At 52.5% G+C, this 23805-nt stretch overlaps 1 protein-coding gene across 1 annotated transcript in view; it reads right to left on the bottom strand.

Moving 5' to 3' along the window:
- Nucleotides 1-23774, bottom strand: part of LOC101527289 (kinesin-like protein KIF9) — a 29662-nt gene extending 5888 nt beyond the window's left edge. The window contains exons 1-15 of the mRNA XM_058678901.1: nt 23756-23774; nt 20286-20383; nt 18979-19144; nt 14507-14613; nt 12563-12787; nt 9959-10042; nt 9529-9621; nt 8718-8865; nt 7766-7830; nt 6384-6461; nt 4903-4971; nt 4586-4690; nt 1663-1718; nt 988-1078; nt 605-738 (exon numbers count right to left, since the gene is read on the bottom strand). Of these exons, the coding sequence (XP_058534884.1) occupies nt 605-738; nt 988-1078; nt 1663-1718; nt 4586-4690; nt 4903-4971; nt 6384-6461; nt 7766-7830; nt 8718-8865; nt 9529-9621; nt 9959-10042; nt 12563-12787; nt 14507-14613; nt 18979-19144; nt 20286-20378 (1514 nt within the window). The 5' untranslated portion in view covers nt 20379-20383; nt 23756-23774. The remainder of the gene's footprint in view (nt 1-604; nt 739-987; nt 1079-1662; nt 1719-4585; nt 4691-4902; nt 4972-6383; nt 6462-7765; nt 7831-8717; nt 8866-9528; nt 9622-9958; nt 10043-12562; nt 12788-14506; nt 14614-18978; nt 19145-20285; nt 20384-23755) is intronic.
- Between the last annotated feature and the right edge of the window lie 31 nt (nt 23775-23805).

The following is a 23805-nucleotide window of genomic DNA, read 5'->3' as shown; positions in this document are numbered from 1 at the left end:
ACTGCCCCAGAGGCCGGGAAGAGAGGACCGGGAGATGACTGTCTTGCCTCCAGAGGGCAGAGGCAGCCGGAGTCCTGGGTGTCCCCTGACTCCTGTTCCAAGGTTCTGGCCTGCAGGCAGGGACTGCTTTCATGCACTCATCCTTGCGGAAACCCAGTGGCTTTGGTGGAGGCAGAGAGGCTCCTGTGTCCATGCAAGGTGACCCCTTGGGGCAGGAAGCACAGAAGCATGCAGGCCTTACCTCTGGAGCCTGCGCCTTGCTTCCTGCTAACAGCAGCCCTCAGGGCAGGGGTATGTGAGATGCTCAGCAAGCGACCTTGGGCACCCTTCCCTTGCCACTACCCATCCCACCACCTGCCTTACCCCGTGCCCAGAGGGGAGCTGGGGTTTCAGGTGACCTGACCCAGCCTGCAGAAGACCTTGGTAAAGCCAGGGGACCACATGCTGTGCACACTGGCCCTGCAGATTTACTCTTGTTGGCAGTAGTGACGCCATTGTGACCACACAGGAGCTGACACTGGGGCAGGCGGGTGAGGGTACAGGACCGCTCATGACCTCCTGTTTCTCTACAAAGGAAGGCCAGGTGCTGATAGGGAGAACTCACCTGGGCTGTGCTTTGAACATCTTCTTGAACCTGGATCTCTTTCCGGGTTTGGTAGAGAGAGGGGCAATCCCAAGTCCAAAGCCTTCTCCATCCAGCTCACCTACCAGCTGAGTGTCAGCAGTCCCGGGCCCTGACTGGAGGGTCAGGGAGGAGAGAGACACCAGCTGCAGGCTTCTGGGTTTGGGCTCCTGAGGCTCAGGGTGGGCATGGCGTCCTCCACAGACTAAGACTTGGCTGCAGCCAACCAGCTCCAGGCTGTACCCTAAAAGCTTACTGGGGTGTGTAAACACCACTGTTTAGATGCACAATACTGCTTCCTCTGCAGAGGTGTGGCAGTGCAAACTCTGGGTGGGGGGCAGGTAGTCAGGAACTAACATGCTTACCTTCTGGACAGTGGAGATGGCGGTACTGTCGCTCTTGTCTGTGAGGGTGAACTTCCTGCGCAGAGCCGATTCTACTTCCTGTTCCTGTTGGCTTGGGAGAGAGAGAGCAGGAACGCCCTGTACTGAGGGCTATGCAGAATCCACTGGGGCAAGAATCACATCCTGGGGTTCGAAGTCATTCAGGTGGGGCTGTTTACCCCAAACTGCTTGGGGAAGACCCTGACCCACATCCCCACCTGGCCATCCCTTACATCTGCACATGCCCAGTGCGCCTGCTCCAAGCTGACATTTCTCAAGGACTGTAGGTCTAACTTGGAACTGTGAGCCCTTACCTAGGTGCTGTCTCCTCCAGGCCCCTGGGAAGCAGGTGGCTACACCTCAGCCCCTCCTCACGCCCCCATCTACAACCCACACAGAGCTCTCGGGTTGTTGTGTCTGCACCCAAATAAAAACCACAAATGTGCCCAGACAAGGGGTAGGGCACCTACAGGGCTGGCACTCCATAAATACCTTCTGCCTGATGAATGAACTCAGGAAATCTCCACTGCTCGGCCCCCGCCCCACCCCCAACGGAGGACCCTGCTAAGGCGGAGCCCTGGGAAACAAGAGCCCTGGCCGTGGGCATGGAGGATGGCACTGTGGCGTGGGGTGTGGAGGGGTGTGCAAGCGCCTCACCTCAGAACCACCCGGAACTGGTTGAAGACCTCCTGGATCTGTCTGAGGTTGATGATCTGGAGAGGGGGCAGGGAGGTGGTCAGACCCTGGGCACCCAGGACCACGCTGCGTCCACGTCTGTGGGGGATCAGGCCCAACTGATGCCGAGCGTGCCATCTCAAGAAGGTGACATCTGGGATCAGGGCAGCCTCCCCTGGTTCATGGGCAGTTTTGATGCAGAGCTCACCGAAGCGTGAAGCCTTTTTTTTTTTCTAAGGGGACACTTCCTTAAAAGGGAAATAAATGGCTTTTACTCTTGAAAATCAAAGAGCCTTCCTGGGTCCAGGGTCCAGCGTGATGGCTTAATTGACTAACCCTCCCCCTTCAAGCACTACGATCCAAAATGGACGCCTGTTCGGGTCCCAGCTGTTACACTCCCAGTCCAGCTCCCTGCTTATGGCCTGGGGGACAGCCCAAAGCCTTGGGACCTTACATCCATATGGGAACCCAGTAGAAGTTCTTGGCTCCTGGCTCCTGACTTCAGATCAGCTCAGTTCTGGCCATTACGGCCATTTAGAGAGTGAACTGAGTTATGGAGAATCTTTTTCTCTGTCTCTTCTCTCTGTAAATCTGCCTTTCCAATATAAATAAATAAATAAGTTGTCCAGTTTTTTCTGTTCTCCTATGACACCAAATGAGCTGCCATGTTCTCCTTTTACAACAGGGCCTGTTTAGCCTTTTTCACTAAGTAGGACATTTTCTTGCAGGTGAGCTCAAGGACCAGGGCCAGGCAACCAAAGCCCTGCCAGATCCCCCATGCCTGAGACTCACAAACCGGACATCCACTAGTAAGCAGGTTCCAGGCCCCGGGCCAGGGGATCCAAGCCCCACCAGGTCTCCCACTGCTGGGACTCATAAATCCGGCACCCACCTTGAGGAAGGACCCAGGACCCAGGACAGGTAATCCGAGCCCCATCAGATCCCCCACCCCTGGGGCTCACAGACCCAACACTTATCTAGAAGGTGGGCTCCGGGACTTGGGCCAGATGACCCAAGCCCCACTGGATCCCCCATCCCCAGGGCTCACAAATCCAGCTGCCATCATTCAGATGACCTCTAGGACCTGAGCCAAGCTACCCGAGCCCTGTCAGATCCCCTGTCCCTGGGTCCAGGCTGGCATGACTCACCTCACCTCAGCATCCATAATCTTATTGCACAGAATGGCCTGGTCAAACCTGCTTCCTGTTACAACTCCTGTTGGTGGATGCTGCAGCCCAGCCCAGTCTGATTGCTATTCTGGCCCTAATGTGAACTGGCTGATGTTGTGGCCCGATCTGGTTCCTCCTGCCCCCTGTCCTGGTTCTCAGATCTGCCAGTGGGTGTTACACGCTGGCCCAGACTGGTCTGGCCCCAGACCTGACCCACATGTATGCCGGTGAGTACGTTAACCTGGTGTGGCCTGGGCTGCTCCTTTCCTTGCTTGTTGCATTCACCTGCATTGACTGTGTCCCAATGAAGGAGTTTCCCAAGTTCCTCCATCAAGACTCCTCCTAGTTGCAGTTCTCACACACACTAGTGGGTCCTTGGCCCAGGCTGACTTTGTCCATATCCTGTCCTGGCAAGAACAGTGGTCTTGCTCAACTGGCCCCCACCCATTCTGGTTCTTGCTGTTGGGTGTTGCAGCCTAGCGATACCTGGTCCATGCCCAGACATAGTTTTCATGTGGTTCAGCGGGAGTCAAGATCTAGCCCACCCTGTTCTACATGCAATCTGGTTCTCATGAGTACCAGTGTGGGCTGGAGCCTAGCCCAATCTGTTGCTTCCCAGACTCAGTGCACAACCATGCTGGTGGAGGCTGAAGCCATGTCCAGCCCAGCTTCCTGCCCCCATTCCTACTCTCAGCATTACCAGTGGGAATGCCGTCTCAGCTGGGGCATACCCTTAGCTCCCCAGCAGGGCCTGTTCCCATCCACAGTTCTTGGGCCCTAATGCCAGGAGCCTAGAACTCCATGTAGGTTTCCCGCATGGGTGGCAGGGACTCATGTACTTTAGCCATCACCTGCTGCCTCCCAGGGAGCATATCAACAGGAAGCTGGAACTGGAAACAAAGCCAGGACTGGAGCCCAGGCACTCCGAGAGGGGATGCTGGGGTCCCCGCAAACATCTTAGCCACTGAACTGAGGCCTCCGCTGCCCACCTGCTCTCTAAGACTAAAGTTCTAAGTGAATCTATCTCCTCGGCTCTCTGCTGCTCCCCAGACATCGTGCCGTCTACACAGGGAGCCCATTTCTGAGCCTTTCTGGTAGGACACAGACACACACAGCAACTGTGACTGCAGCAAGTTTGTCAACATCCCTTGTGGCCCCCAGTCGTCACACAAGCCCCAACCCACCCTCACCGGGCAGGCCTGAAGAGCCCACTCCCCAGGAGTGCAGGCCTGCCTTGTGCAGCTGCCTGGTGGCCTTCATGGTACAAACAGGATGCATCTGTCCCCAAGGGTCCCCTTCCTGATCCATGTGGGCCCAGGACCTGCCCTGCAGTCAAGCAAGGCAGCCGCCAACCCCTAACAGCCTCTTGTCGCATGTGTGGGAGGGACAGTCGTCAGTAAGCCTTGCTCACTGCTCCTCACGCACAGCTGTCGGACATGAGGTGAGCATGGTGCCTGTGGCCACTCAGTGAGGATGGTGAGGTCACAGCTCAGGTGGGTGGCCTTGAGCTCTCAAGACTGACCACCTCCTGTACCACATGTTCTCAAGGCCACCAGCCTCTGTCCAACCCCACATCCTTGTAACCCTTAGGCCTCATGTAACATGAGGCCGTGGTGGACTGAAGGCCCCTGACCCCCAGTTCCCCTCTCCGCACCGTGCCCACATGTAGAAAGTGTCCCCAGGACAGGGAGGCCCAGGCTGGCTGAGCGTGGGGTTCCTGTGGAGGGGCTCCTTACGTCGATCTCGTCCAGTGTTCCCTCCAGGTACCTCCGCACCTGGGAGTTGATCTCGGCGATCTGCATTTCATTCATGGGGTCGTAGGTCACGAGCGTGCGGTTAGCCTTGAATGAGAATGGAGAACGAGTGGCTGAGCAATGGGGACCTGAGCCCAGGTGGGAGCAGCATGTGGGGAGGTTGGGCACAGGCCTGAGCTGGCTCTGTTCCTTCCCCATCCGCCCCATCCAGTCCTGACCCCCAGGTCGGGGGCTTAAAGACTTAAATCCATGTTGCTGGCCCCAGGTCCTCTAGTCTTCCCCTATTCTGGGTGTCTTACCAGGCTGTCATGGATGGCCAACTCTTGCTTTAGCAGCTCCACTTCCTTCCCCAGGTTCTTGACCATTCGCTGCCAGAAAACCATGCCGAGGGGACAGGGGATGAGGGAAAGGGTCATCAGAGAAGCCACCTGCCTCTTCCACATCAAGTGTACAACTCTTCAGTCTGTGCCCCAGCATCCTGGCACGCCTCTGGTACCTCATAGGCTATGCCCTCAGCTTCTGGGGTGTCCCCCCAACTGGGGTGAGTGTGGGCTCTCAGCAGCCCCTCATTCTTGGCTTCTTCCAGCAGGGAGACACTAGCCTCTGGGATCCGGGTTCCTCCCACTCTGCCAGGACAGTGGCCACTTCTAGATGGTTCCCGTGGTCCCCGGGGTGCAGCCATGGTGTAGGCCACTTACCCCACCCCAAACCATCCCAGTATCCCCGCTGATGCCTGCTGCTTGCTCGCAGCATAGCAAGCACATATCTGCACTCACACCTGCGCGTCCCCAGGGGCGTCTACAGGAGAACGCATGGTCTCGGGCCTCTGTCCCCACCACCTCCTCTCTATTGCTCTCCTGGGTGCAGCCCTTGTCCACCAGGCTGGGAGATTCCCCCCACCAAGCCTACCTGTCCCCTGTGCCTCTGGCTGCATCTCTCAGGCACATGCATGGCTCTTGGCTCAAATCTCATTACATCTTGGTCCACAGCCTTCTGACCTAACTGTGACTCCCCACCCAGCATCTTTCATAAAAACCTTGCTCTCCCCTATTTCTTGGTAATGTCTCACCTTCTAACTTGCTCTAGCCCAAGGCTATGTACTAGAACTCTCTATGGGGATGGAAGTGCTCTGTATGTATGCTGTCCAGTTAGGGCAGGCACAAAAGCCATCCCTCAGTCTTCTGCAGGTAATACTTCACAGGATCGCAGGTTGAGGGCGGGGGGGGGGGGCGGGCGAGGCATCTCCTCAGTCAACTTTGGCCCAGCGCGGACAGCTAGTCAGACAGCTACAGATCTGGTGGCAGAGGCAGACTGGGAGGGTCTTGTCCCTTGCATGCTGCCAGTCCCACCAGACAGGTTCACTCTGCAGGAGTGACGACCACTCACTGAGAACAGGCTGAAGACGGAGACGACCATGCAGACAACCTGGGGACATGGGCCAGCAGTCTGGGGACAGTGGCTGCCAAAACAGCACCCCACTTCTCTCTCAAGAGAGCTTGTGGTTATGGAGAAGAGTGCTGATCAGCAAGATCACCACCACATGCATGCTGAGTGATGCATGGACATGGCTGTCGGGGACCAGCCAAGGCACCAAAGGTCAGATACACCAGGTCCACCCCACTGGGTGCAAAGGTCCTGTGCTCAAGTAGGACACACACCAAGGATAACAGGACCTTCAGAATCCGGGACTGCAGGGGCCCGTGCCAGGCTGGCTCTAGGCGTGCCTCCTGTTAAAGGAGTGATCCGAGCAACCTGCCCCCCATGCCTGGCCCTTTCCTACCTCGGCATCGTACTTTTCGTTGATGGCGGGCTCCGTGGTGACTAGCTTCATCCTGCTGGCGAAGCGCAGCGAGGACAGCTGAAACACAGAGCTGGTGGCCGTCACAGGGCTCTGCAAAGCGGGGAGACCTCCCCATCCATACGCACTCCCCAGGGACCTGCCTGCCTGGTGCAGGGATACAGTTAAGAAGGACACCTGACCTTGTGTCTAGCTCTTCACTTGACACCGATAGTCACCCAGTTCTGGGCTTCCAATCCAGGGCTCCCCATGGGAAAGGCGGCCACCTTTCCCAGCATGGCAGCCTGAAGGCTCCTACTTGGTTATGAGTTGAGACCAGGAGTCTCCCAAGGCCATCCCTGGGGAGGCTGCTGACATGTCATTGGCTGGCGCCCCAAGGCCCCAGGGGGCTGAGGGCAGGAACAGACCACTGGGCACACAACTAGAAGGCCATTTCCTGCCCTGGCAAGGACGCAGTTCCCCAAACAGCACTGTGCAGATGGTTGGCCTGGTTATGTGCCTTAAACCACCACACCTGAGGTAGGCAGTCATGTGACCACTCTCCTCGCCTGTTCACAAAACAGCCTCTGTGCCTCCGAGCGCTCCCCTCCCCAGGCCCTCTGGGACCAGCTGCCCACTGTACACTTACTGCTGAGAACCACACCCTGGGCCACAGTTTTGCCTTTCTTCAGCCACCTGCAGGAGGCCAGCTGGGGCCTCGCCTGCCCTTAACTGCCCTGGGCCCATCCTGATATTTCCTTCCTTCTTCTTCCCCGAGTCCCTTTGGGTGGCAACAAGATGTCCCTAGCAGGGTCACACCTTGTCCATATCACTTGTGCTGGGAAAACCTCTGCTGGCCCCATCGCTCCACTCCTGAGCTGACCCAAGGCTCCTCTAGACCGTGGCTTCCATTTGGGCTCTTTCTTCCTAGGCTGGGGACACTAGGGCCCAAGGCCATGTGCATCCTGGCTCTTCTGAGCCACTCCCCTCCCCTACCATCACCTGGTGCATGGCAGGTGCCTAGCACTTATCTCCTTGGATAGTCCAGAGCCATGCCCTGGACACTGCATGATGTTTCCAAGATGTTGGGATATGTGTGGTCAGAACAAAGACTTGACTTGTGTTCTCTATCCCACATCAGGGGAACAGCCCCTGCCCCCAGCAAGCTGGCTCCCAGTCCACCTGCCTCCTGCCTGGCTCGTTGCCCCGCAGCACAACTTGGGCTTGGGGCTTTGCATCCTGGCTCTGGATGTCTTCAGCTTGGACTCATCCCCTGGCACCGCTCCCTGACTCCAGACAGTGCCTGTGGCCAGTGTGAAGCTTGGTCAACCCTGGCGCCCGGGTGCAATGGGGGAATTTCAGCCACTGCCACAGCCTTCACACACCGTTTCTTCCAACTGGGCAGCTTCTCCGTGGATGTTTGCCACCAAGACCATGTTGCAGTTTCCCCCTGTGGGGTGCAGGACACAGAAGGGCCATGAACCATGTGGAGTTTCTGCTAGCAACTCCTGTGGAGCTGGTGGGGTCTGGTAAGGTATGAATGTTCAACCCCACAAAACCCACATATCAAGGCCCTGCTCCCCAGTGTGATGGCATTCCAGGGCAGGGCTTTGGGAGGTAAGGAGGCATAGAGAGGGTCATGAGGGTGGGCTCTCATGATGGGATCTACGTCTTTTATGCAAGGAGAGAGATAGGAGCCTTCTCTCACTTTCCATGTGATGTTACAGTGAGAAGGTGCTGTCTGCCAGGTGGGAAGAGGGTTCGTACCAGCAACTGAACCTGCTGCCCCCTTGCCCTTGATCTTCCCACCTCCACAACTTTAAGAAAGAAGTGTCTGCTGTGAAAGTGACCAGCTCTAAGACAGGGTTAGCAGGAACATGGTCAAGTCTGTGGAGGCTGGGAAGACGGAGTGAAGAGGGCATGACCACTGGATGTTCCTAAAAGGAGTTGGGAGAGGACACTCTGCTAACAGTAAGATCCAGTGACCGTATGGTCAGGTCCAACGCGGAGGCTTGGGATGTCTGTTCAGGAGCCAGCACAGAAAAAGCCCTGCCCCCAGGTCTCCAGTGTCAGGCAGGATTCGTCCAGCTGTTTGGGCATGAGAGGGGAGGGCAGGTGAACATTCCAATGGAGGCTGGGAGGAGAGACCAGCCCCTGCGTGTCAGGGGTGTGAGAAAAGGGCCTGCAGTGCTGGATTCAGCCTCTTCAAGAGTGGCTGCAGGGGAGTCCACAGCATGGAGAGGGAGTGGTTCTGGGGGCCCCAGGATTGAGGTGTGTGTTTGTGTTTTCCAGGTCTGTCCCTCCTGCCCCATGGCATCGCACAGACCACACCCTCACCTAACGAGTCCTTCAGGGCATGGGTGAGCTTGCACTGTCGAAAGGGGATGTAATCCCGCTTCTGGTCCCCTAGGGCGATGATGGCCTGCTCCAGGAACGACAGTGACTTGTTGATATAGGTGGCTTCCTTTAGGACTTGGCCATCGGACTAGAAACCAAAGAACAGCTGTGCTCACTCCATACCAGCCTGGTGAGCAGGGTGGTACTCTCCTGCTCCCGATGATGCTGCAGGGCCTTCCAAGAGCCCTCTGCATCTTCCCGCCAAATCAGGGGATTGCATTCCCTGGTGGGTTCTGCTGAAACTCAGAGGAACACTCAGGAAGTTTGTGTGAGGGTGAATCTCACACACAAGGGTAAATATGCGTCACCAAACAGACACCTGAGCATCACACCCTGCACACACACGTGCTGACACCTTCATATGGCTGCACACACTCCTGAGACTACTTGTATGAGCACGCACACACAGATTGTCCTTGACAATGCCACGTTCGTGTACACACACTGAGATGTATTCAACTAGCTCCAAGCACCCCCTCGGGCACCCACCGAGTGCCAGGCACCCCTCTGAGAATTTAGGTGGCATCATCTCCCTCCATGTTTACCAAAGTCCTGTGAGGTAGGACCTGCCGCTGCTGCACCAGTGCTCACTCTGTCCCTGCAGCGAGCCCACATGCTCCACTTGGCTTGCTCAGGCCTGTGCTCAAAGACACCTGAGCAGGGACAGTCCACGTGTGCAGGCAGCATGGACTCCAGGCTGGAGACAGAACCTGCACTTGCTGAGAAAGAATCCCAAGCTCCCCTCACTTACCCCAGACTTGCCCAGCCTCTCGGAGCCTGCCAGGTCCACCAGGTTGATTTTGGAAGTGATGTACTTTTCATCTGATAAGGTCCAAGAACGAGCCTACAAAACACGCAAAGCAAAATGAGACTGTCAGGAAAGGTGGCTGGGAGATGCTCAGACCCCAGCTCGGAGTGTCTGGGTTTGAGTTCTGGCCCCAGTCCTCTTCCAGCCTCCTCCTAATGCACACCCTGGGAGGCAGCGGTGGTGATGCCTTCAGTACCTGGGTCCCTTATGCCCAGGGAGTTCCTGGCTTCTGGCCCAGTTCTGGCTGTTGTGGGCTTTTGGGGAAGGAACCAGTGGACAGGAGGTCTCTGTCATTACAACAGCTAGACATTAAAAAGAAGCACCCACAGGAATCAACCTCTTGGTCCAGTCTGATCGTAGAACTTACACCCACCTCCACGTAGATGGTGAAAATGCAATGCGACCTGGATGAGTTTTTGTTCATCATGTGGGAGGCTACCATCCTGTTGGTTTCTCCCTGAAGAAGAAGGGAAATGTGGTTAACCGTTGGAAAGATTAAATGACAAGCCATTTGGGTCATTTTTTAAAGACATTACTGAGTCTTCCAGGCAACCCCCCATTACAAAACTATGAGGAAGGCTCTCTGCATTTTAAGTAAATGAAAATAAACACATAATAAAACACATTTTAAGAAGTAGAGAGGGGGACTGGCATTGCAGGGGAGTGGGTTAAGCTGCCACCTGCAATTCCAGCATCCTAAATGGCACAGATTTGAATTCCACCAATCCCTGGGGTTTAAGAGGTGAACCAGTGGGTGGGAGATCTCTGTCTCTTCCTCTCTATCTGGGATTCTGTGTTTCAGATAAATAAGTTAACTTCAAAAAGAGAGGTTCTGGATTAGTAACATCCTCTAGGTTCCTGACGGGAAAACAAAGGCCAGCGGAAGTGATACATTCCTAATGACACAGCCTGAAGCGAACAGAGCATCTGGACACAGCACGAAACTCCTGGAAGCCAGGTGCCCTCAGCCAGGCACAGAACCTCACAGTGGCAGGAAGTTGAGCCTGCTTAATACGTTTAAGGAAGAAAAATCAAGATAAGAGGAATGAGTAAAATTCTATTTCTATCAAATGACTGAATTTTAAGAGGCGATGACAGGTTCATCTGTTGGAAAGGGAAATGGGAAACTAGAAATTAAAATCAAAAGGTTCCCTAGGGAGGTAGGTAACATGAACAAGTAGTTAAAAGACCTGGAAGACAGAGTGAAAAGACAGAAGTATGTCTAAACAAACACTCAAGGGGAGATACATGAACTGGTGCCTGAATGGGACGCCAGCACTGCAGGCTGAGGGTTAGCTTGCCACAGCACTGTGCTGCACTTACCCACCCCACCCCATGCCTTTTTAATCACTAATGTTTTTCCATGGCCTGCATGTATTCCATTTGGGTTCTCTGTTCATTAATCAACAGGTTTTCGGTTACTTCCTGGTTTTGGCTGTGATGAATAATGCTGCCTTTGCTTGTATAGATGTATACCTTCATTTCTCATTGGTAGATACTTAAGAGTAAAACTGCTAGGGCCTATGATGAATTTTTTAAGATTTATTTATTTTTATTGGAAAATCAAACCTACAGAGAGAAAGACCCTCCATCTGCTGGCTCCCTCCTCAACGGTTGGAGCTGAGCTGATCCAAAGCCAGGAGCCAGGAGCTTCCTCAGGGCCTTCCCCACAGGTACAGGGATGAGACTCTTAACTTTTCAGCAAGCTGCCAACATGGTTACACCATTTTACATTCATACCTGCAGTATATGAACACCTGCCTATGCCTTATTTTTTCTCATAATTTACAGGAGCTTTTATAAACCAATGATATCGTGTTCACTTTTCATGAATATAACAAAATACCTGGGGCTACTCCTAACTCCGCAAGGACAAAGGGATTATTTAGATCTTTATTTTGGAGCTTCAAGGCCATAGCTGGGCAGCCCCATTGGATTTTTTTTTAAGATTTATTTTTTTATTTTTATTACAAAGTCAGATATACTGAGAGGAGGAGAGATGGAGAGGAAGTGGAGCCACCGGGATTAGAACCAGCGGCCATATGGGATCAAGGCGAGGACCTTAGCCACTAGGCCACGCTGCCGAGCCCCCCATTGGATTTTTATCCAGTGAGGACAACAGATAGTGGAGCTAGAGTGTGTGTGGAGGGAGGATCATGCGGTATGCCAGGAACCTACAGTCAGGGTTTGTAACAACCTTCTTGGGAGAGCTACCTTCGGAGGACCTACCCCCATGGCCTAAAGACCTCCTACTGTCCCCAGCTTTGCACCACTTCCCAATAGTGCCACCTTGATGACCCAGCCTTTAATACAGGGGTCTTTGGGGGGCATATTAACCATCCACACACCAGCTTATAAAAGGAAGAAGTGTATATTGGTAAATGGCCCTGCGTTCACGGTGCTGGCTGGCCCCTGAAGAGTCCTGAGGTGGCCCAGGGGCACGTAGAAAGAAAAAAGGAACAAGCATGTTTGTCTGCCTCGGTGAGGTCATCAGGATTCAAGGATAGGTCATTCACCAGGATGACGTAAGCCAACCTAATTGCTCTCAGAAGTCCACACCTCCACATAGCAGAACTGGACTAAGTGTCTGCTATCTTAACACCAATAACACAAGACTTTTGGGATTAAACTGCACATAGCCGAGTCCAAACCATAGCAGGTATTAATCCTTTTTTTCTGTAGCAAACGTATTCATGATTTCATGTGAACTAACAAAAAAGGGGTCATAAGAATGACCTTCATTATGCAAACAAATAACTGCCCAGGGGAAAAGAGACAGGAAGGAAATAAGTTAAAATATGTATTGTTGATATCCTGTGTAAAGACAATATTATGAAATATTTTTGATACTGTGTATCTTTACAATCTGAGCTTGCTAAGAAGGCATATGCAGTTCTCACTCTGTTTATCACAGTACATAACCAATGAAGGAGGGAAGGGGAAGGAATGGGGGGTCCCTTAGAATCGGTCATCTCACCTCAAACAGGCAGCTGAGTGCGTCCTCCTCCTGACTGGTGAGGTGGACTGACAAGCCCTTAATGAAGACTCCTTGAGGCTTTTCCACGATGGTCATTGGTGTGACAGAAGGCTCCACGTAGGGCAGAGTGGACAACAGATCAAAGAGGTTCTCGTTATAGATTTCCAAGTAGGAAACACTCACGGTGATGGCATGTGTGGGGCGTTCTTTGATCATCCTAAAAACCTACAGGGAGGAAGGGACGGCAGTCAGCAGGAGCCAACTCGTGCTGGGGAAACTCTCACTTTAGGAAGGAATATGGAGAAGTGCAAGGAAATTCTTGACCTAAATGTATTTACAGCCCATCTATTGGTGTGACGTTCAGCATCTGTTAACTTCAGCAACTGTTACTGTGACTGGCCCAAAAGGTGACATCTGTCATTTGTGTGATGGGTTTTTGAGGCTCGACAGACTGTTCTGAAGATGTGCAGACAGGATGAGTATGAAGGACTCTCGGTGAACATCTCTTAGCTTACAGGGTCTCAGTATTTATTCGCCTCTCTTGTATCTGTTATTTAATTCTGTCCTCAGTGACTTCTGCAGCGCAGGGGCTATAACGGTGTGTGGAAGGTTCCATGCAGCCAAAACCTTTGTCTGTGACCACTTGGCTAGCAAGGGGAGAAGCCAAGCCAGAGCACAGTCTTTCAAATCCCAGCACCCTTTGGACTGGTCCTTCCCCCTCCCTAGACCTTCATTTCCTTATCTGGCAAACAGGGAATTGGCTGGACAATCCAGAGGTCCTACCTGCATCTGAGACTTGAGATCTGTGCTGTCTGAAACGGTGCCACAAGCCACAGATGCCTGCTGAGCACGTGAAATGTGGCCAGTGGCCCCGGAATGAGGCTTACATTTTTATGCTTAAAAGTTAAAGCACAGTCCAGTCATCGGTAAGTTTTTAAGTATGTCTGAGACCACTTGGGTATGTAAATCTACTTTATCACACTGAAGTCTAATATAACCTCAATTTGACTATGTGAGCAATATTAAAAACAAAATGAAATTTTAAAAAACCCCTCAATGCGGATCAAATATTTTTAAGGAGTATTTGGTGTCTAAGTTGAGATGTGCTCCAAGGATTAACATTAAATTTCAAAGACACTATAAGAAAAAAAAATGATAAAATACCTCACTAGCTTTTATATTGATTGCATATGGAAATTATATGTAAATGTTGGGTCTGCTGATTTAAAATACATTGTTAAGATCAATTTCCCCTATTTTTCTTTTTACAATGCAGTCTGCAATAGGCCATCCATTGTATTTCTACTTGAGTGCCAGTGGGTGAGAAAACCCAGGTCTAAGACGCTGAGATGCTGCAGCTCTGGTAAAGGGAGGACACTGTTACCGACTCCGCATGGCCGGCTGACATCCTACTGGACTACTAATGCTTCTAACGGGACAGTGCCGTCAAGACAGGGACACTCACCAGGAACAGGCCTTTTGCCTTCTACCTCCGACCAGAAGGTCCTCACAGAACCCAAGCCACCCTGTCTTCAGTTGTATTTCCAAGGACCCCAGGGCTGACAGTCCTGCTGTTGGCCTTTGCTGATTCAGGGGCTGTGCTAGTGAAAGAAGCCAGAGCAACCCAATATAGAAGCTCTGTAGAGTCCTTACTCCCTCTGAGGGTCCCCAAGTCCTTAATTACAGGCTCACATACTAACATGAGAAAAACAGGATCAGGACACACATGGGTCTGAACCAGAAACTCAACTTCCTGAGGCCTCTGGTTCTACCACCTCCACTACCACTAATATCCAGCCATGTGTATCATATCTTTGGTACCAACACCAGCTGCAAATCCTTTGAGGGCTGGACCCCACTATTCTAGTAGCTGGCCTTAGGTGGGCAGTATTTATTGCAGACAGGGGACCAACGTGCCATCCCTCCCGTGAGCCCCTTCTCTACCTGCTGCAGGGCACGAGGGAGGATCCCCCGGTGCTTGTAATTCTTAGCTGCCCCCGTCATGGTGTAAGTCTTGCCAGCTCCTGTCTGCCCATAACACATGATGGTGCCTGCAAAATGTTTCAAAACATGTCTCCATGACACTCAGGAAAATAATTCCAAGGATAGTTACCCCATCCCCCAGCATGCCCGGGGCCAGCCAGGACCCATGGTGTGTGTGGGGGGCAGTGTGAGCAGCCAGGCACATTAAGAATTCCACAATGGAGGAGTTTGGGTGGACAGGGAACAGGAACCTCACTGGTTACAACAGACATCTGCCCAGAATCTATGGTCTACACAATGCCCTAATGTCCCCATTGCCAAGAGATGTGCTGGCCTCAGGACTTCTATTTTATTTTATTTTTCAGAACTTATTCATTTAAAAGAGTTAAGAGAAAGGATCCTTTGCTTGCTAGTTCTCCCCCAAATGGCCATAACAGCCAGGCTGGGCCAAGTGAAATCAGGAACTCCATTTGGGTCCCTCACAGGGGTGGTATGGCCCAAGCACTTGGGCCACCTTCCCAGGAGCACTAACAGGGAGTTATATGGGAAGTAGAGTAGCCAGAACTTGAACCACAACTTATGTGGGATGTGGTGTCACAGGCAGCGACTTAACCCACTGTACCATAATGCTGGCCCCTGACCCTGGGACTTTGGAGAGCATGGAATCACAGGAAACAGAAGAACTGGAACTTTTCCTAAAATGATGAAGTGGGAAAAGGGTGCATCAGCCCTTTTCTAGCAATACCATGAGCTGCCAGGATCTCAAGGCTGGAAGAAGGCACCAACTTGCACAGAGAGGCAAAAAGGGCTTTCAAACCTCCAGGAGATGGTGTGGCAAGGGCACTTCATGCCAGGGGTGAAAATTCTCCGTAGACTCTAAGTTGGGTCTTCTGGTATCAGGTACCACAGTACCCAACGGGGCTCCAGGCCCATAAATGGACTACCATGACCAGACCATGAGCTGGCACCATTGCCCATACTTTCATTTGTTCGTCTTACACCGTTATGTCTACCACCCCCACCCTGGGGTCCACCTGCTCTTCCTCTTGGCTTAGGCAGCTTGAGCTGGATCCCATCTCAAAGGTTGCTGCTAGGCATTGACATAGCAGACCTGGAGAGGCAACCGGGGGCTGTGGGAGCCACATTTGCCTTTGTCCCACACATGCTTTGGTTCCTGTAATTGGCCAGTTTGACACAAGGGTCCCAAACTCAGCATTGGAATTGGAGCCAGAAACAATTTCTAATGGAGTCCCATGTGATGGCTGCCCATGGTACTGGAGGGGAGAGGCTGGATCCTGACAAGTTGCTCAGACTTCAGCCCGGAACAGGGAGTGACCACAGGAGCCAGTTATGTCACTGGCCTGGCAGGATTCCAGCCGACCAATGACACACCTGAATGGACATTCCTTACCTAACGAGGGCACAGGCAACACCTTTGCCAGCCCCCATGTCCAGAGGGGTATGAGATTCCCCAACACATTTCTCAGCCCACCTTTTTCACTTCATTCCTCTTCCCTCTGCACTGAGCGAAGGTGGCCCAGAGCAGATTTTCCAGTAAAGCTTTCATTACAACTTTGGACAACTTGCTGGTATTGTTCCACTAGCGGGCAGTTGGTGGTCATCATCCAACCCATGTTCCTCTGGTTCCTGGATGTCTGTATCTTGGGAATGTTTTCAGCTGTTATTTCATCAAATGGATTTTCTATGACTTCTCAGTCTTCTTCATCTTTAGGGTGGCCACCAAACTTTAGGTGTTTAGTGGTATGACAAAGGTCTGGGAGGCTGCCATCATTCTTGGCTCAGCCAGGAGTATTTCCTAAGATCAGTGTTCAATTTCACTTTCTTCTGCTTGACCAGTTTCTTATTGAGGTTTAACTTGCTGAGTTCTTCCTTTCCAAGACCTGCTTGGTTGTTTCATAAAGATCTCTCTGCTGAATTTCTCATTGCTTTCCTAATTTCTTTGAACTGTGTTCTCTTATATGTCTGAATTTTCAAAACAATCCTTCTTTTGAATTATTTATCTGGCATTTTGTCAATCTCATTTGGAGTGTGCTGATAGTTACTGAGTTCTTTGGAGGCAACACACACTTTCATTTATTTAATTTAAAGATTTATTTATTTTTATTGGAAAGGAAGATTTACAGAGAGAAGAGACAGAAATATCTTCCATCTGCTGGTTCACACCCTAAGTGGCCATAAGGCTGGAGCTGAGCCACTCTGAAGCCAGGCGCCAGTTTTTTCTGGGTCTCCCATGTGGGTGCAGGGTCCCAAATCTTTGGGTCATACTTCCACTGCTTTCCCATGCCATAATCAGGGAGGTGGATGGGAAGTGGAATAGCTGGGACACAAACTGGTGCCCATATGGGATTCCTGAGCCTGTAAGGTAGGGGATTAGCCAAACAAACACCAGCTGGGCCCATGCTTTTTTCCCCCTAAACTTCTTATGTCCCTGCATTGATATTTCTGCATACGATGAATATGTTCTCTTTCTGAAGTTGTTAATAACATTTATTTGAACAGCTGACATGGACACAGAAGGTGAGAATGTGCAACAGTCTCTACCACTTGTGTAAGTTGTCTTTCATAGTAAATGGCTTTCTCTTGAGGGTGCCTCCCCTAGCTGTGCTCCAAGCCTGTGACATCTGCGGGAGTCTCGAGTCACTAGGGTGCCAGCATCTGTGGCTATGGGGTCCACTGGGTGCTCCTGTCACAGTTTTCCTCTGTAACAGGGCGCCTCAGCAGCCAGGCAGTCATGGTTGCAGGTGTCTGCTGCCCTTTATTCCACTCTAGGCATCCATGTCTCGTTAGAGTTCCCCACTCTCACTTGCCCCCTGCAAGGGGAGAGTTCTGGTGCCATTCACCTTGTTCACCTGGTTCTTCTTTATGGAGGGGGCGGTGGCTAGTGCGGAGGCCTCTACTTGGCCGTCCTGCCAGTCCTCTGACACAGCCTGTCAGCCCAACTTGAGGAGCAGGAAGGAGGTGCTTCTACTGAGTCTAGACTTGGGGCCCATGTGGTGCTGGGGCTCCTGAGACCCACCCTGACTGTCCCGGGGCATCGCTTCCCGTTTTCACCTGCCCAGGGCTACATCCCCAAGTCGGTGAGAATATCACACCAACAGACACAGCAAGGGCAAATCACAACATGAAATCTACTCTTGCTGGCTGTCAAGCACAAAACTTCAAACGTCCCAAACGGGGAACGGTCCAGTCAGCAGTCACAACATGGCAAAGTCTACAAACTGAGATAAGAGTCTTTTAAAGGACTCCTAACACTTCCAAGATTTTAAAAGAACCTTAAATAAAGTTAAAACCAACAAGCCTGCCTGTATTACTTTCCCTATAAAGAAGCTAATTTTAAAAAATTACTTGAAACGTAGAGAGAGATGTCAACACCTTCTGTCCAATGGCTTATACTGGCATTCAATCCAGGTTTTCCACATGGATGGCAGGGACCCAAGAGCTTGAGCTATTGCCTGCTGCTAAAGTATACTCCTAGGGTGCACTTTAGTGGGAAGCTGGAATTGGGAGAGGAGCCGGGAGTTTAACCCAGGCACTTGAATATAGGGCATGGAAGTCCCAAAGGTGTCTTAACTACTTGTCTCCATTTTTCAATTTATTAAGAAAATTAAATATTGTTTAAGCTTTTTGGCAATAATGTAAATAATCCCATGTGACAATGTGAAGAGTACATTGGTTGTGCTGTTAGAATAACAGAAAAAGCTCCTAGTGGGTAGCTGAGAGAAAAAAGTTTGGGCTTCGGGCCCAGCGGCGTGGCCTAGCGGCTAAAGTACTCACCTTGAATGCCCCGGGATCCCATATGGGCACCGGTTCTAATCTCAGCAGCTCCACTTCCCATCCAGCTCCCTGCTGGTGGCCTGGGAAAGCAGTGGAGGACAGCCCAAGGCTTTGGGACACTGCACCCGCGTGGGAGACCTGGAAGAGGCTCCTGGTTCCCGGCATCGGATCGGCGCCCATCGGCCCATTGCAGCTCACTTGGGGAGTGAATCATCGGACGGAAGATCTTCCTCTCTGTCTCTCCTCCTCTCTCTGTATATCTGACTTCGTAATAAAAAAAAAAAAAAATCTTTAAAAAATAAAAAAAGTTTGGGCTTCTATCAAATGCATCAGAAAAATTTACATTCCAAACTAGTACCTGTGAGATCTTTAACAGAAAAATGCCAAATCCCTGGGAGCTATAAAAAGCCAAGTCTTTCAAAGTTCTGATGAGGGTGAGACCTCAGGGCACTAGATCAAGCCATGTCCACGTCACCAAAAAAAAAGTCCGTTTTCTATCACACCATGATGGAGACAGACAAATCAGCAAACCAATGGTAGGTTAGCAAGGGAGGTTGTATTTTATTTTATTCACCATAAAATCCTGGCACTTTTCCCTCAGGTGCTCAGTTAGATCACCAGTGAACCAACTACGTTACCATTATAGCCGTCGAGGGCCTGGGAAACCACCTCCTGGGCGACTGTCTCGTAGACCAGGTCCTGGGAGGCATCATGGAGAACGCCGTCCAGCTTGAACAACCAGTCTGTCTGCTGGTGGTTGACAACTTCTCTCCTTGTGCCTTTCTTAAAGTGAATACCGATGGTCTGAGGAGACATGGAGAGTGGGGGTGAGGGACTGCAGAGGAGACACAGAGGTATGGGTTTGTCAGGCAGGGACTTCCTGGTATGGGCAGATTCTTGCGGTAGCCTCTGGGATGGGAGAGGGGAACCCACGGGGAAAGGCCACAGGACCCCATGCTGCAAACATCAGGGTGCTGCAGCACCTACCAGTTTCACCCTAGTGTACAGGGTGCTATGTGGCTTGACACCCCCATCGAAGACATGGGCCAAACCAAGTTACCATGTTCTTATTAAACAAGAGTTTGATATGTTTCATAAGGAACAGTGAGCTATGACATGCCTGGGCATAAGCCCCACCCCTCCGGTCATCAGCATGAGGCCTCCCCAGCCACGCCTGTGGGGAGCACTTACTTCCACACACATGCTAGGGGCCAGGGCAATGAGACAGCCACTGCAGACAAGTTTCTCAACTGCCCAGACATACTCGGGCAAATGGAGGGAGTGCAACCTGCTGGGTATCAAGTGGGTACTCGAGGGCATGCCTCCTGATAGTCACTGAGCCAGCAGCTGAATGAGGGACATGCTGGGGAAGGCCAATTCCTCTAACAGTCCAAGGTTCCTGATGGAGACTTCTAATGCAAACAGATTTCTTGCTGAGACCTTATGCTGGCTGCTCGAACCCAGGAGCCAAGGCATGGCCACAACAGGCCCCCCGTGTGTTTGCCAGATGGCACTGCCTAATGCCTACGCTAGCTGAGGGCTCCTGGGATGGAAATGAGGGTGCAGGGTTGGGACAAATCTTTCCATTCTGCATCCAAGTTTCCTCCTCTGCTGTGATGAGCCTAATAGCAATAACTCAAGATGTTCTTACTATCCAACTCCACCCGCCGGGGAAAATGAAATGACAACACAAAGTTGTATAAGCATGGGAAAATGTCCATTTCCATGTCTGGAAAAAAAATGAAGGCAAACTTATTAAACTTCTAAAAAGACAGTGAAAGATGGCAGCCTCATCCATCTTGTTACCGGGCTCGTGAGGGAGTGGTCTTGGCCTCTGGGGTCCATCTGAAGTTTCATCAACTGTGTCTTGGTCCCTGGTGGGCGTGTGGAAACAGGGTCACGCTGCAGCGGCCCGGGCAGCTGAAGGCAGATACACAGCACTTACCTTGTTGTCATCTCCATATGTGATCATCTCATGAGCAAAGTCATCGGTGGGTTTGACACGGACATATGCGTGAACTTTCTTCTTATTATCCATCACGGCTAGAGACAACAGGACCGTGTAAGCACCAGAAGACCGGAAGGGTACCTGCAGCCCTTGTTTTCCCATCCCAGGGAGCATCTTCCTGTCCACCCCTCAGCACTGCAGGGCTCTGCAGGGGACACTGCTCAGCAAGGACCTGTACGGCCCACTCTACGGGCTGCATCACCTGCTGTTACCAACGACCTCAGGGACCTGAACACAGAACAAACAGAACACTCCCGAGTGGCCTAGCCTAAGAGGCTGTTTCTACAAATGTTCCATCTAAGATGTGAATCTAGGTATGTTTTGCTCGACTTACTACACTTTCTTCTAAAAAAAATGACGACTTACTTTAGGACTGATTCTCCTGCAGTAACACATTTGGCTTATGCCTCCTCCTAGGGTACACTTTAACAGGAAGCGGGGCCCCTCTTGCACCACACGGGCTCAGATACAGACGCCCCATGATGTGTTTCATCTAGCCTGTAACTGAGCGTGCTCTCCTCTCATTCTAATGACAGGAAACAGATCACAGCCCTCGCGTCTGGAGCTGTACTACGGTTTCATTATTTCCTTTCCGCTAGCCACAGGTACACCTGTCTTTCCCACTGACACCACTGTAGATAACTACCAAGTACACAAGTACAATAAAACACCAAAATAAATATATAGTGTGGTTTCATGGGATAGGATGGAAGTTTATAAACACAAGTGGTAGGGAGGTAAAATTAAAAAGAAAAAAGATTTTATTTCTTTGAAAGAGGGACAAAGTGAGAAGGGGAGAAACAGAGAAGGAAAGAAATTTTTTATGTGCTGGTTCATTTCCCAAAGGTCTGCAATGGCTGGAACTGGATCAGGCAGAAGCAAGGAGCTGGGAACTCCATCCAGGCTTCCCACAGGGGTGGCTTCCCACAGGGGTGGGAAACAATCTGCTGCTTTCCCAGGCGCATTAGCAGGAAGCTGGATTGAAGTGGAGAAGCTGGGACTCGAACCGTCACTCTGAGAAAGGATGTTGGCGTAAATGATTTTCCAATTCCATGGAGATGTCCCATGATGCAAGGACCCATCTCAAGGCAACAATGAGGCAGAGGCAAGCAGAGAAGGTACCAGAGGAATTAGTGATATGCATGTGGCACAGTGGTTAAGCTGGGTTAATGCCCAGATCGCAGTCAGCTGTCCAACTCCCTGCTCATGTGCCTGGGAAGGTGGTGGACGATGTCCCAAGTGCTTGGGCCTTTGTATCCACGTGAGAGACCTGCTGGCCTCTGCCTAGACCAGCCTGAGCCACGGCAGTCATTTAAGAGTAAACCAGCAGATGGAAGATCTCTCTCTCTCTGCTTTTCAAATAAAATAAATCTTAAAAAGAAAAAAAAAAAAGAGCATGTATTTCTCTTTCCAGGCTCTGGCTAATCCTGAGACACAACAGTGACAGCTCACGTGCTGGGTCCCGCCTATTTCCTTGGGGGACTTGGACTGTGCCCAGTGCTCTTGGCCTGGCCAGGCTGCTGTGGGTGTTTCGGGATGGGAGCCCTTTCTTTGCCTGTCTCTGCCTTTCAAGGGTGCCATGAGAGCAAGCCCATGAGGAATGTAGTTTGGGGGAGCAGGAGACCCATCTGTTTCCCCGAAGCCATCAACCCACAACAGCACGGAGTGGCACAACTGAGTGTCCAGCAACTGCCCTCCCCTCAGGACCTGCCAAATTGTCACCAGGCTCCTGCACACGCAGCCACCCCCAGGCCCCTCTCACACTCAGGCCAAGGCACTGGGCATGCCTGGAATTGTGCCCACCAACGCTGAGCCTTCTCCGTGAGCCACGTCCGCCCTCCTGGGGAACTGCCCCTCAGCTGGGAAGCCTGTGCCATCCTGCCCAGCCTCCCATACTGCTTGCTGGTGCCTCATTACAAGCTGTCGGGGGACAAGCACTGTGCCTTTTCTCTCCCTTTGAGTCCGCCAGCAGAACAATTCCCCGTACAGGGCAGATTCTTGGCTCAAGGTGGCCACTGGTGGGTCCCAAGGGCGCACAATGTCACCCTCCCCCCACGGCACCCCTCGCCCGGAGCCCACAGCCCTGCCCGATGACATCTGGTTTCCAGGTACAGGAAGCCTGCTCAGCCCCCTACCACACCTCCCGTTCGTTCGTACTGCTCTTCTCTTGCAGTAGCAGAGCCTGTGGGAACGTGCCCTCTCCTCCAGGGAATGGACAGAACTGCCGCCAAGCACCCCTGCCGGCTGGGAGGGCAGACTCAGTCCCCTCTGCCGCCGCTCCTGCTCGGATCAGAGGCCTTCCCGGGGAACCCTGCCAGGGACGCCGGCAACAACGCCGGAGGAAGCGGCGCTCGCGACCCCGTCTCCCTCCTCCCCACCCTCCCCGCCCCGGGGGCCTCCCTCGGCCGTCTCCCTCTCTCCACCTCACAAGCTCTCGAGGTGGCCGCGCTCCAGCAGCGCAAAGCTTGTAAACGCCGACAGCTCCGAGTCTCGCGCGCGACTCGGGCGCCCTGTGCACGTCTGCCGGGCTGTGTACGGTCGCCATGGCAACAGGCCGTTTCGAATGAATGCCGGAAGTCTACGAGGTAGCGGAAATGAGAGTCCGCGGTCCTCCATCCAGCATTTAAGGTGAGCTTAGGGCAGCATCTGGGAGACGGGAACAATTAATATGGAAAGGCTGCAAAAGCTGCGTGCGGGAAGCTAAAGTTGGCGTTGTGCACGCAGCCTACTAATCAGGAAACGGGGCGACGGGGTTTCCGGCGCAGAGCTTTTATGTTGCCTACGGCGGCCGCGCCGGGCCCATCAGTTACAGCTCCGCGCTCTGGCCGCCTGGGGCGTCAAGGAAGAGATCCTGAAGCAGGGAAAGCTCTGAGACGTGACTCAGGCTGGAGACGCTGCGGCCTGAGAGGAAAGAGGCCGAGAAGCGTGCTGAGGGGCGGGGGACCGGGCAGAGGGGTGGACGGGGAGTGAGCTGTGCCCGCCTCCCTCGCCCGTCACCCGGAGCGGCCAGGGTGCCCCTCTGTGCAGGAGGGGGTCGCTGAACCAGCCTCCCCGGCGGCGGCGACGTTGCTTTGTGCCCCTCGAGGGCTTCCCCTGGGAGGCATTCCCTGCGTTTGATGGGCAGATTGCGATCTTGTGTCTCGAGAGCTCTTACCCAGGCGGACCCTGGAGGTCTCTGTAGGGGTACCCTTTTTGTATCCTCCCCCACCACACCCCCCAGGTGCTGGAGCATGGCGGGTCGGCGGGGAGAGGCGAGCGCATTAGGCAGGTGGCGGGGGTCTCCCGCAGCTTGTCCTCTGCACGGCACGTGATGGCTAACATTAGGAAAGGATGTTAAAGGGAAAGACTTAGGCTGGGGCGCCCTCCCATGACAGCAGGTGCGGCTCAGGCCTGCCCCTTTCCCGCACCTTGCACGAGCTCATTTAGCAAAGCTGGCTTCTTGACTTTTGGGTCCCAC

This window comes from Ochotona princeps, chromosome 21 (assembly GCF_030435755.1).
Source record: "Ochotona princeps isolate mOchPri1 chromosome 21, mOchPri1.hap1, whole genome shotgun sequence".
NCBI classification, from domain to species: Eukaryota; Metazoa; Chordata; class Mammalia; order Lagomorpha; family Ochotonidae; genus Ochotona; species Ochotona princeps.
Note: the sequence above shows the minus strand (reverse complement) of the source record. Positions and strands in the feature narration are given on the sequence as shown.